The 14,072-nt window shown below is 41.1% G+C and overlaps 1 protein-coding gene across 1 annotated transcript; it reads right to left on the reverse strand.

The window, feature by feature from the left end:
• On the reverse strand, window positions 1-7,474 carry spsb1 (splA/ryanodine receptor domain and SOCS box containing 1). The gene is made up of 3 exons (XM_037684230.1): window positions 7,447-7,474; window positions 2,773-3,657; window positions 1-1,316 (listed from the first exon to the last, which is right to left on the reverse strand). Exons 2-3 carry the CDS (start codon window positions 3,464-3,466, stop codon window positions 1,189-1,191), a joined length of 822 nt encoding a protein of 273 aa, XP_037540158.1. The 5' UTR covers window positions 3,467-3,657; window positions 7,447-7,474; the 3' UTR covers window positions 1-1,188.
• Between the last annotated feature and the right edge of the window lie 6,598 nt (window positions 7,475-14,072).

Here is a 14,072-nt window from a genome sequence, read left to right on the forward strand (position 1 = left end):
ATACTTAGAAACAAATCTACAACAAGGAATACAAATCAAGTGGAAGTTGCAAGCAAAAACAAAGAGGTGTAGCACTGTATCCACATTCAACTGAGTGCTGAACGTGCGTCACTTTTAAACATTTAAAACGTTGCCAGTCTGGCCTTCTTTCAGAACATCTGGGCAGCACTTTGTTGTTATGGTGCTTTAAAACCAAAGTTTGCTATGTCAACACAGCCTGCTTCCCAAACCTCCCATCTCATATTAATTTCATAAACACAAACGGTTCTCAGGTAACGGAGCAGAGAGTCAACCAATAATTACGCTGGTTCATTTCTATTCTCTAGATCAACATGTGCAAACCAGTGCTCGATTACTGGAGACTCCGGGAATTTAAAAACTCGTCCTCAACAGCATGTCGTTGAAATCTACCGCACTTAAAAAAAAAACAAAAAAAAAAAACTATGACTATTAAAAAAAATGTGTTTGTTGAGAGGTTTCCTGCAGATGCATGCTATAAATAATCACAGTGACATCTTTCGGTTAAAAGAATGCTGATGATGTGATGGGACACCTCCATGTCACAGAAACCTGATAGTGCGGTGTGTGGTCGGTGCTGCTCTTCAGACGCTTCCGTGCATTCATCCACATCTTACTAAAAAGCTCTCTGCTGGGTGGTCAGCGTCTCCTTTCTGTGCAATATCCATTTAAAATCTTTTCTAAAAACAGTTTCATTATAATGCTCAATTTGAGACTGTTGCCATTGAGTGTGCTGCCACCTTGTGGTCTGATAAGAGCAGTGCACCGTTGTGTCATTAAAAAGTTCAGCGTTCACCTCAGAATTGTTGGAGTAGATCATTTAAACTCAAAAAGCTACAAGACAGGAATGCATCAATGAACAAGTCTGAAGGTCACAGCAGAGGCACTGACCACTTGAACCTACAAACTGGAGGTGGCTGTCAGGGCAACAACTGATCGGTGTGTGTGCATAGTGCTCAGTGATTCCTGATTTGACAAAGTTAGAGAATACAGCTGCAAAGAGTCTTAAAAACAGGATAAGAAACTCAGAGTCTACCCACTGCCGGTGAAGATACATGCTGAATCAGCCATGGAGACTTGAATAATGCTGCCAAACGGGTTAAACCCAACAACGATCCCAGAGAAAGAGAGAAACAAAGGAGGGCTGAGCCTGCTGCGACAGCGTTGTCATCATTGGTAGAGAAGGTAGTTCTTGAGAGAAGCTGGCAGGGGTAGTCTATGGATTTCACTCAGACGGTCTCTTCCTAAAGCCACCCTTACTGAACGTCGACACAGGTCCATCAGTGAGAGGGGTTCAGCTAGGGGGAGACAAAAAGAGAGAGGGGGTGAGACATGGAAACTGTTTGACAGCCTTGTTTCAAGTGTGTGTAAATGTTCGATTGCAAAATAGATTTAGAAAAGGTATTCATAATGTAATGCTTCATCTTTGTTTAAAAAGGTAGGGACAATCAAAACAAAAATTACTTAAAAAAATAAAATAAAAAAATCTAGTGTCGCTCTTTTCAAACTTTGACTTGAATCAATTTGGTGTTTACCGGTAATCATTTGTCACCACAAAGGCTTTCAAAAGTTTGACTTTTTAAGAAGCTGATTATGCAAATAAAGAAAGCACAGGTGAGTGTTCGGGGCACACGCAACTTTCCTACATGACATGAACAAATTTACTGTTTTCATGAGAAATACAAAAACTGAGTATAAAATGAGAAGGGCAGATAAACCAAGAACCTGATATATATTTCAGTGATTTACTTCCTTCACCTACAACACATGTACTCGCAGCAGAGCAAGGTGCTGATCAGAGGAGGCCAAACTGCATCCGTTCGATGTCAGCAGATGAAAAGCCGAAGACACTCCGGAAAAAAAAAAAAGTTTTGAACAGCTTCAGATGTATTTGTCAAACTGTCCGATTAAAGCTCCAACTACTTTTGCTGATGATTAGGAGGAAGAGTGAAAAATGTTGGATTGTATACCTGGATTATTGAGCATGGACTTTGTTATTAGGAGGAAGAGTTGAGCAGTATCTAAAGTATTCATAAAATCCTCAGCGCTACAAGAGTTTAGTCACATCCAGGAGCTACACTTGTAGAACCACAGATAGGACTAACAGACTGAGCATGAGGCTGGACAAATCATCATGTCAAGCTGAAGCTGGCTTGTACAAGCACGTCATCTGTGGTGCTTCCTTTGAAACAGGACAAAAGTAGGTCAAGGAATCTGAGCAGAACATAATCTAATGAGCTGGGGTTGGTTTGATAAAACCTTCTGTTTCCTCGCTGAACACTCGTGTTTTCACCATTAACTAGACATGAATTTATACTTATTTAACATTACTCTCAGACAATGAAAGCATGTTTTTAAACAGCATTTGTTGTAAAGCTTCCTATTCTTGTTAAACAAGTCAAAGTACAGTTACTGTGAAAAGTAAGGCAGTTTACCGAGATCTTTCCTTACTGTGCCTTTCTTTAATTCATAAAATGGCATTTGACCTTTAAAATAGGAGGACAAATGTTAATGTCCATGCAGTTTAAACTGCAAAGCAAGAATAAGGATAACGTGGTGTTATGACACACTGTTTTACATAACAGCCAGACAGTCATTCAAATACAATAAAATAAGTCCTGTTTAGATGTGGACAAAAAAAAACCCAGTTATACTTTGTTTACTGCATTATAAAGCCTCTCACGAGTTAAATAAAACATCTTGACAGCAGCTCATAACAGAATACATCTTAAAACATTTAAATGTTATACTTACGGTCAAGTCCATTTATGTACCGGATACGTATTTCACAGTGTCCCCACACGGCGCTCACAACTGGGTACAGCTTTTTGCCTTTAAGTCCTCTAAACGCCACACCAAGATAATGTCCATCCACTATGTAACCAAGAGTCCCCTCATCCATGTCCAAGACTACCAAGAGGGAATCTGGGATTATGAAAGTGTCATCAGGTTCGAGGAAGGCCGGGTAGGTTTTTCCTGGCAGATTTTTGCCATCGTGGTAGAGTTTACTTCTGCACAGGTCCCAGCCCCAGGACTCAGCGTTGCTGCCTACCAAAGCCATGTAGCCCACAGAGTGCAGTGGGGCATCACTTGTAGCCACCCCAACTACAGCATGCGTGCCCCGCTGTCGCATTGCCCAGTGGATCTCCCATACGTGCAGTCCTCTTGTATAGCCAATGCGCGCCCTGATGGCATCTGTGCTTTGCGCCACAGGGTGCCTGTGAAACACCAGCTTGTTGTCGTCTTTGACAAACACGTTGAGGGAGCGGTCGTTATTGTTCCACGAGTGCTGGATCTGGACATCCAGGCCGGCAGGTGGCATGTCCAGCAGCAGATCCAGTCGAGATGGCTTGGTGTGACTCAGGGCCTGCAGCTCCACTGTCAGGGGGCTGAATGCCGGATCCCGCATGTCAATGGTTTTAATGCCACCTGGGACCTTCTGCCCCATGCTCCAGTTGGTTTTAGCAGCTCCTCCTTCACCCGCCTCTTCTGCCTCCCCCCCCCTCCTCAAAAGACAAATGGGGGGAGTAGTCAGCCTTAGACCTTCTCCTCCACCGTGCTCCTGCAGCCTGAGATGCAACTGGATGGTTGTGTCTAACACGGGCCACCAAGGTGAGAGGAGTGACGTTCAAGCCCTACCTAAAGGGTTGAAAAGCACAAAAGACAATCAACAAACTCTGTCCTTATTTAGACCCATCAAATCTGTACTAACCTAACAGACAGTTATTTCATTAGGGAATGTCCGCTGTAATTACATCAGCATTTACAAGAAATATAGTTCATGTTCACATTTACCAAGAAGTTCAGAACAGTTTTATCTACTTAGCTTCAGGCCTGTGACTGAAGTGCCTTTGTTCTCATGTGATTCTCAGTAAAAACACTTTGTTCTAAACCCTAACACATACTAACATACAGCAGATTTACACTGAAACTAGAAAACATGTTGTAATGTTCTTGAGGCTTACAGCTGGTAAAGTCATAAATGCATCATGATGCATTTACCTCATAAATCTTAATTCAATTTAAAGAGTTGAGTTGTACTGCAAAAAACCATGACTGTATAATCGTGTTTTCCTTACTGTCACTTTGCTGTAAAGTCAAGCCAACCAAGACAGACAAGATCAACAAGTTTCTGTTACCCAACAGTCAAATGTCTGTTAGATAGGAAAGATTAAGTAGAATAGATTAGATTATAGATTGAATGACTGGCTGAAGTTAAACATTTAATAAAAGATTTATAATTCATGTAAACACCATCTTTATAAACCAGTGTCTGAAATCAGGTATTATGACATTTTAATAATGTTTTAATAGTTCTTTTTTGTTAAGTTTAAGTGTTTGTGGGCAGTCACAGGACTTTATTTTTTTAATTTGTTGAATTAACCAAGAACAGATAATTCCAGAAATTATCCGGAGTTCCAGGTTTACCACACACACAAAGGTATTTGTCTTAGTTAGTTGGCTTGACACTGCAGCAAAGTGACAGTGACCATTAACACAACATTCACTTTTATAAAAGTTAACTAATACTTTAAAGTTGGAAGATTTGGTGCCCCCTCCCCCAATAAAGTAAAAGAAAACAAAAGAGTGCAGACAAATTAGTGCGATTTCTCAGATGTCAGCCTACAAATATATTTTCCACATTAATTCAAAATATTAAATATTATTAAAAAAATATATAAATCAACTGCCAGATTAATGAAGTGCTGAAAAGCTTGTCCTCTACAACACCACTGTTAATTCATGCTTTTTGCAGTAATATGGCTTAAAATTAGAGTGAACTAACATTCCTTTTTTAAAATGTTCTCCATATGCTGTGCTTCTTGAACTTTTCAATAAATCATCAAAGGAATGATCAGAGTGAGAGATTCTTTATCGTCGTTCGCGCCACATGTGGTACATGTGATATATGTGAATGATAACACGATAACTTGTCAAGTGGCTGCAATAAAATGTTTGACATACCAACCCAGGTAAATTCAAGACTTACTGCCATAAAGTTGGAAGTGCCGAATGCTTTAGAATAGGCAGTCCCCAACAAATAAATTCTGGGAAGTTGCTGGGCCACAGCTACGTTGAGGCAGGAATAGTTTCAGATCTACAAAAAACTTAAGCCTACTGACGTTTAAGCCCTACCTAAAGAGTTTAAAAACCTGCCTATATTACAAACCCATTACAATATATGGTAAATGGACTGTACTGTACTTATAAAGCACCTTTCCATCTTATCAAGATACTCAAAAGGCTTAATACTATAATCTGTATCCTCATATCCATGCAGCACTCTACTATATTTGTACAAAGATAATCAGAGATTTATCACATTCATAAACCGATGAGAGACACGTTGGAGGCAATGATGGGTTCAGTGTCTTGCCCAAGTACACTTCGGCATGTGACTGCTGGTGGAATCGAACCCCCAACTCTTGCATTGGCGGACGACTACTCTAGCCACTCATCCACAGCCGCCCTTAGTCGTAATGGAGCACTTAACTGTTTTATTAATGAGGAATCAGATCCTATTTAAATATCATATACTAAGGTTTCATGAAAACAACTGAACACAAGATGCATGACTTTAGCTCAGTAAAAATTCTGTACTTTTATGGCAACAATTCTTTAACAAAATCTGATGGCATACAACACTGATCTTTTAAAGATCAATTGAAAAAAATATACAAATATATACAAATATCAATATAAATAAAATATAAATGCCGCAGGTTCAACTCCGGTACTGTCAACATCAAAATGTGGATGGAAAAGGTGAAACACCTACACCTGCCTCCACTCTAGGCCCCTGAGCAAGGCCCTTAATCCCATAATATGCTCCAAAAAAAGAAAAGAAAAAAAAAGTGTCTCTTGAAAATGACTTCTTGTGACTCAATGAGACTACCTGTATAAATAAAGGGTAAATAAACGAAAAAATAAAATAAAAAAAGGTAAATTTTGGTGATGCAGGTGTCACTGTTGCTCTTTGGTCATCCTTATCAGACTACAGCAGTGACACTGCAGATTGTGTTGAGTAATGTAGAAAAATTGTGCTGCTGGGAAGGCCACTCTAATTAAATTGTAGACAATAGTTCATTGAGCAGTGTCTTGGCCCTTCTTCTAATGCAAGTAAACAACCATTTAAATGGGTCATGTCTCCTCAGTGATTGGAAAACAGGAGGGTAGAAAAAGCTAGCGGCGGGTGGCCAGCATCTGAATGTAAACAATCTCCTTTTCAATGCCTGTCTGGCATTCAGGAAGAGTGAAACATGTTAATTTGCACAGCCTTTGAGCCCATACTTTACAACACAACACAGAAAAATCAAAACTAACAGAAGGATAAAAGACTGTCCCACGTTTACCTTGAACTTTAAACAGGACAATTACAGGAATTTAAAAAAATGTCTTGTGAAAAAAAAAAAAAAAAAAATGCTTTTGAGACCAGGCCCTGGCTGGTTGAGGTCCTGGGCTGCTTTAAAACAAATTAAAATGCAAGAGGAAGTGCTCGATGGATTTGCTGAGCCAAGAAAACACTTGTTTCTCACGTAAGGTTCAATTTAGCCTAGCCCCACCTGAAACTAGCCTGCTTGTTGACCTGCAGAGCACATATGTATACCCATAACAGAATCATACATGTATTTAAAACAAATCTATAGTCCGTTTAATTTCACTTAATCTGTATGTTGTTTAATTAGGTGCTTAACCAAGTACTTATTCCATGACATCCAGACCTTGTTACGATTTTGCAAAGTCATCCTATATGTTTTGGAGGCAGTTTGTAGAGTTGCTGAGCTGTTAGGTAAACAAAACGTGCATTAGTCGCTGATTTGGTCAATTGACTGGTTTCAACACGACATAAAACATTTAGTGTTGCACTTCCCGTTTAAATGCGTGACGACAGACACGTCTCTTACTTGAGGACAAACAGCAACAGAAGTCTACATTTAAAAGCAGGCCTAGAGGATTTTTAATTAGCACGAACAAAAGCTCAAGTCACTACAACTTACAACAAACGCGTTAGCTGCCCGCTGTGGGTCAGCGAACGCGCGTCTGAAGGCCCCGTGAGCTCGTCAGGCTAGCAATGATAGTTGCTGTAGCCGGAAGCTAGCCGAGGTGAGCTGCGGGGCTCGAGGACCTCTACTACGGCCATTCTCTTCCACACTGCGGCCGCAGCGCGTGCAGCGACCGTTGGCGTCGCCGTACACGTTCACCCGGACGACAGTCGACGGCGGCCGGGACGTTTCTTTACCCGACAGGAAGACACGAGCAGCGTTAGCCCAAACAAACAGCGCGCTGTGGCTAAGATTAAGGGAGAGGCGACGGAGACCAAAACTGCCTCTCTTGTGCGGGACGTTCGGTGGGAAAGAGAGAAGCTTTCTCGGCAGTTGTTTTTGATACTAAACATGATGCGAAAAGAACGACTGAAAGCAAAACAACCTTGTGTGGAGCGTAGAGGAAACGGACCTTGTTGAGTTGTGAGGCGGTGGAGCAGCAGGATGGACGGGACCGGGCGTTTTCCTTTACTTCATTGTAGTTCCCCCCCTTTTTTTCCCCTTGTTGTCACACCTTTGTACCGCTTTGAGCCCGGACATGAATTGGGTGAAATGGTGACGAAGACGGCCCTAACGCCGCTGTCGGGTCACGTGGTACAAGGCTCCCAGCTGCTACAGCAGATTAGGACCTCCCATGAAACACGGTCTCGTCCCTTTGTTTGTTTGTTTAGAAAACACCAAATTGATAAATAATCAGTGCACTGCTCATATTTCTACGAAATTCATTAAAAAAAAATCCACTAATGCAAACCATATAATCCCTAATTCTAATTAGAAGAAAACACAAACAATAGCTACACAATTAAACTTTTCTGGAGACATTAGTTTACAAACCTCAAAATGTATTTGTATATGCTCATTTGACATAAATTAAGATGGCCCACACAAAACAAACACAATATTACAACACTATTCCAGATAACACCACAACATCAGCCAAACTAGAGCTAAGAAAATAATATAGGGCAAAAAATAAAGTCCAAAATATTGTCGTACTTGTGTTTCTTGAAATAGCAAACCTTGAAATGATACAGAATAATAAAATAATAATAGTTCAAAATTCCAGTAGAAATGTGTAATACTGTACCTCAATGATTGCACTCAGCCACTTCTATTTTATGTCAGTTTTTGTTGTTGTTGTTTTCAAATGATGCTGAGAATTATTTAAAGAGGACAGATGTTCATTGTAAAGTGCAGTTTATCTAAAGAAATCCTTTTTTCTTTTTGAAGTGTAATAATAGCAGGTTCCTTGGGCCAAACCGACAGATTATCATAAAATCCCTGTTCAGCTGATGTTCTTGTTAGGTTTTAAAGAGGTTTTTCAAGCAAAAATAATGATGCTCTGTATGTGGCTCAATCTGGTGTCTTTGTGGATTTAGAAAAAGCATATGACAGGGTGCTGAGGGAGAAGGTATGATATTGAATGAGGACATCTGGAGTGGGAGAGAAGTATGTTAGACTGGTACAGGACATGTGGTGAGATGTGCTGTAGGCGTGACAGATAGCTTCAAGATGGAGGTGAGAGTGCATCAAGGATCAGCTCTGAGCCCCTTCTTGTTTGCTCTGATGGACCAACTAACAGATGAGGTCCGGAAGGAATCCCTGTGGACATATGATGTTTGCAGATGACATTGTGATCTGTGGTGAGAACAAGGAACAGGTGGAAGAGAACTTGGAGAGATGGAGGTATGCACTTGAAAGAAGAGAAATGAAAGTCAGCCGTAGTAAGACAGAGTACATGTGTGTAAATGAGACGGAGGCTGGTGGAACAATGAGGGGCGCTACAAGGAACAGAGGTCACAAAGGTGCAGGACTTCAAGTACTTGGGGTCCACTGTCCAGGAAAACAGGGAGTGTGGTAAATAGATTAAAAAAGAGTCCAAACAGGATGGAGAAAAGTTTCAGGAGTGATTTGTGTCAAAAGGGCGTCAGCAATGGTCAAAAGAAAAGTTTTCAAGACAGTGGTGAGACCAGCTTTGTTGTATGGTCTGGAGACAGAGACATGGACAAAAAGACAGGAGAAAGAACTGAAAGTGGCAGAAATAAAGATGTTGATGTTAGTTCTCCTTAGGAGTAACAAGGATGGATAAGATTAGGAATGAGATCATCATCAGAGGTACAGCACAGGTTGAACAACTGGGAGATAAAGTTAGAGAGGCCAGATTGAGATAGTTTGGACATGTCCAGAGGAGGGACCATGGGCATACTGGTAGAAGGATGTTAGAAATGCAGCTGCCAGGAAAAAAAAGACAATGAGAAGGACCTAAGAGGAGATATATTGAAGCAGTTAGAGAGAACATGGAGGCAGTTGGAGTGAGGACAGAGGACAGAGTGAGATGGAGGAGGGTGACTCACAGTGGCGACCCCTAAAAAGAAACAGCTGAAAGAAAAAGATGTGGTTCTCTCTGGTGGTGGCTATTTCCTCTCACTTAATGACATATTTTTAAATGACAAAAACAACAAGGTTTGGTTTAGTGTTGGTATACTCTTTCCACAGTACTAGTTTGTCTAGAGGACACGTTTTGGTGATAAGAACCAAAAATAATCAACATCGTCCAATTTGCCAAAAACAAAGTATATGAGAAACCACAGCAGCAGTAAACCACTTCTGTTCCCACAATGACCTCAGCCTGACCTTTCACGTTTCAACTAACAGTGAGTGTATGTGGGTCGCTGCTGCTCACTCCGTCACAATCACATCATTCTGCCCCAACAAGTGGAACACCGAGGAACAGATCATGGTGTGGAAACAATCATCTCATCTTGAATGTGAACAAAACAAAGGGGATGATTGTAGATTTCAGGAGAAACAGGAACAGGTCCAACCCTATTTCCATCATGGGAGAAGAAGTGGAGGTGGTGGAGAAGTATAAATACCTTGGAGTTCACCTGGACAACAGACTGGACTGGAAATGCAACAGTGAAGCCGTCTACAAGAAGGGACAGAGCAGACTATACTTCTTGAGGAAGCTGAAGTCCTTCAACGTTTGCAGCAAGATGCTGCATATCTTCTATAAGTCTGTTGTGGAGAGCGCTATCTCTTCTGCCATCATCTGCTGGGGTAGCAGCACCAGAGCAAGTGACTTAAAAAAGATCAACAAGCTCATAAAGAAGGCTGGCTCAGTTCTGGGGACTCCTCTAGAACATTTGGAGATGATTCTTCATAAAATGAATAACATTATAGACAACCCTCAGCATCCTCTTCATCAGACTGTCATACAACAACAGATTGTCTTCAGTCAGAGGCTTCTTCAGATGTGCTGCAAGACAGAGCGCTACAAGAGATCCTTCCTGCCCACAGCCATCAGCATCTACAACTCTTTAATGAAACCAGGATGATGAGTTACAACAACATTTAATTTCCCTCTGGGATTAATAAAGTATTTTTGAAATTTGAATACTTCTCATAGCACACAACCTTCTTGTTCAGCCAGACTTCAGCTGACTCAGTCACTTCTAATCTGTCAAACCAATATCTTGACAAACATCTTGACAGCAAAGTTCATTCGTGAGTGGAACAGAAACCTTAGCATTGACGTGAATAATAATGATCTGCTCTCACTGAGTTTTAATTTATGTAAAACACTGGCTTCAAAACCTGCAGACTTGAAGGAAACGTCTACAGCAAATTTCAGGTGAATGTTGAGGAAAAGACACTGTTGCCACCTAGTGGACTTTCTTACCTTCTGCCTGAGCTGCCACTTCATGCTGAGCCTGCACAGACTCCTGAACATTCAGGGTTAGCATTTAGCTCTTTAAGGATTCACACTTTGCAAGTGGCATGCATGTTCTTTCTGAATAAATGCTGGAAGTTTAACTAATGGACATCTGAAGCTGAATAAACTTCCTCCTTCTCCACACAGCCCTTTTATCCTCAGCACTGGTTTGTTTGGCATTTGTCATGTGAATTCTTTGTGACAGGGACTGGGATGAAAAAGACCTTTGAAAATGACCTTATTTGTTCAATGTGCAATGCTTCTGAAGGTAACTTGTCTCAGTTTACATCCTCGGTGAGGAACATAGCTCGGCGACTTGAATTACCTTCCACTCAGCTCATCTCCCAGTGAAAATCCCATTTTCCCATGTGGAGATGGTGCAATGTGCTGAGCTTGGTGATATCTCAGGACCACTCCACAGCAGAGGAGGGGCGAACAGACATGCTTACTGCCTCCCTTTTAGAAACCATCATTTCAGCAGGATCAATAGTACATCCCACTCCACGGCTGGCAGAGTGCGCTACCTATATAGTGTGTGGGGGATTGTGGTGTGTGTGTGTGTGTGTGTGTGTGTGTGTGTGGGTGCATGGAGCTGCAACCAAGGCAAGTTCAAGCAACGCACACAGCCAAGGTGAATGATCGCATGCTGCGTCAGACACTCTGCGATTCACTTGCTCCCAGATGCAGTTTCTGAAGAAGACCAGAGGGCGGATGCTGTCTTCAAGTGGTGGAGGCAGTTGCAGTCAGCGTATTGATGAAGCTCTGTACTGGTTCAACTGTACTGAACTTCGTGTTCTGACTTGTGTTTAACCAAACTCACAAATGTGCAACGAGACAAATAAAGTTGACGCACCTCCTGCTCATGTCTGTTTTAATGTTTGCCATTTTGAACTCTTTGACTGTAACAGAGGTTGAACATTTAGACTGATGCTGGAGGTGAGAAGATATCTTATGTTTCAGTGTCTCGCTTGCAATTTAAGACCTGCAGAGTTCAGCTCTGTTAAGAAAGCCTTACACAGCAATAAAAGATTTACAGAGTAGCTGAGAATTTCAATTATTCCAGGAATACTGACCAATGAGTTTTTCTTTCGTATCTATCATTTTAATTTTATGGTCAACAACACAAACTAGTACCGGAATCATCAGTTTTTTTGTTTGTTTTTTTCTTAATATTATCCTACACTGAACAAAAACAAACGCAACACTTTTGTTTTTGCTCCCATTTTTCATGAGCTGAACTCAAAGACCTAATGTACACAAAAAGTTTTTTCTCGAATATTGTTCACAAATGTGTGTAAATCTGTATTAGTGAGCAATTCTCCTTTGCCGAGATAATCCATCCACCTCACAACTGTGGCATATCAAGATGCTGATTAGACAGCATGATTATTGCACAGGTGGGCCTTAGGCTGACCACAATAAAAGGCCACTCTAAAATGTGCAGTTTTATCACACAGCACGACAAGTTTTGAGGGAGCATGCAGTTGGCATGCTGACTGCAGGATTGTCCATGTTCAGAGAATTTGGCAGTACATCCAACTGGCCTCACAACCACAGACCATGTGTAACCACACCAACCCCCATGCTCATTGTACATAACATGCGTTGCCCATACCATAACCCCACCGTCACCATGAGCCACTCCATTCACAATGCTGACACCAGCAAACTGCTCACCCACATGACACCATCCATGCAGTCCACCATCTTTCCTGTACAGTGAAATCAGGGATTCATCCATGAAGAGTGCCCCTCTCATAAGCCATTGAATGTGAGTATTTGTCCACTCAAATTGGTTATGGTGATGAACTGCTGTTGAGGATGAGAGCATGCAGATGAGCTTCCCTGAGATGGTTTCTGACAGTTTGTGCAGAAATTATTTGGTTGTGCAAACTGATGCAGCAGCTGTCGGGTGGATGGCCTAAGATGATCTTGGGGGTAAAGATGCTGGATGTGGAGGTCCTGGGCTGGTGTGGTTACACGTGTGGTTGGGAGGCCAGTTGGATCTTGGATGTACTGCTAGATTCTCTGAAACACCTTTGGACATGGATTATGGTGGAGAAATGCACATTCAGTTCATGGACAACAGCTCTGGTGGACATTCCTGCAGTCAGCATGCCAACTGCACGCTCCCTCAAACTTGTGACGTCTGTTAATTGTGCTGTGTGATAAAACTGCACGTTTTAGAGTGGCCTTTTATTGTGGTCAGCCTAAGGCATACCTGTGCAATATTCATGCTGTTTAATCAGCATCTTGCGATTATCTCAGCAAAGGAGAAGTTCTTACTAACACAGATTTACTCATATTTGTGGACAATATTTGAGGAAGAAAAGACCTTTACATAGAAAAATCTTGGATCTTTGAGGTCAGCTCATGAAAAATGGAAGTGAAAACAAAAGTGTTGCATTTATATTTTTGTTTAGTATATTTTCTCAGCTAATATAGAAATTGTTTATATAAAATGCCATAAAATAATACATATATGTGTTCCTCAGTATTCTCATTCAAATTAGTAAATGTCAAGTAAAACAAACAGACCTAAATTTAATTTTGATTCCTAGTGACACTAAAAACAAAATAATTTACAAAGGTTCACATTCGTGAAAAAAAAAATTATCAGCTTACTTCACATTTTTGATAAATTATAAGTAACATTAGAATTTATTTGTTTTACATCAGACTGCTAAAAATAAAACACATGCAGCCTAGTTTATCTCTGCAACAAAGACTAAATATGTCTATTACAGAAGTTTCTTTTCACTCACTCCAAATGGTTTCTTTGTACATGTGTCAGTGAGTGTGTATTTAGCACATATTCTATTTGTGAGGTTTTGAGTGGAGCTTTTTCTGGTTTAGAGTAAAAGCGCATCAGTTAAGGGAGGTGAACCACTGCAGGGCAGAGGGATGTGGACGGGACAGGATGTGGTGCAGTACGAGCATCCCCCACTGCTCAGATCGCTGCTCATTTGTCAAGTCGCCCGCAGACTTGAATGGTGCATTGCTGCTGAAACACAGAGGCAATCAGCAGTGGAACAGCACACCTCATCTAACTAGGAGGGGTCCCAGGTGGACGAGCGCCTTTTTGGACAGTATGCGGATATCCACAAAATATCCTCAACAGGAGTGTTTAGCTGATTACAGATTTTTAAAAAAAATCTTTTGTTAAATCCTACAGTCCTTTTCAAATAAAAAATACTGTAAAATCAAAACAAACAAAAACCTCAGAAAATACTAAAATGGGTTTGAAGTCACAGGAGTAATGTAGACAGAAAGAATCCAGGACGCCGGCTGACCCT

This window comes from Nematolebias whitei, chromosome 11 (genome assembly GCF_014905685.2).
Source record: "Nematolebias whitei isolate Nwh7 chromosome 11, NemWhi1, whole genome shotgun sequence".
NCBI lineage: Eukaryota > Metazoa > Chordata > Actinopteri > Cyprinodontiformes > Rivulidae > Nematolebias > Nematolebias whitei.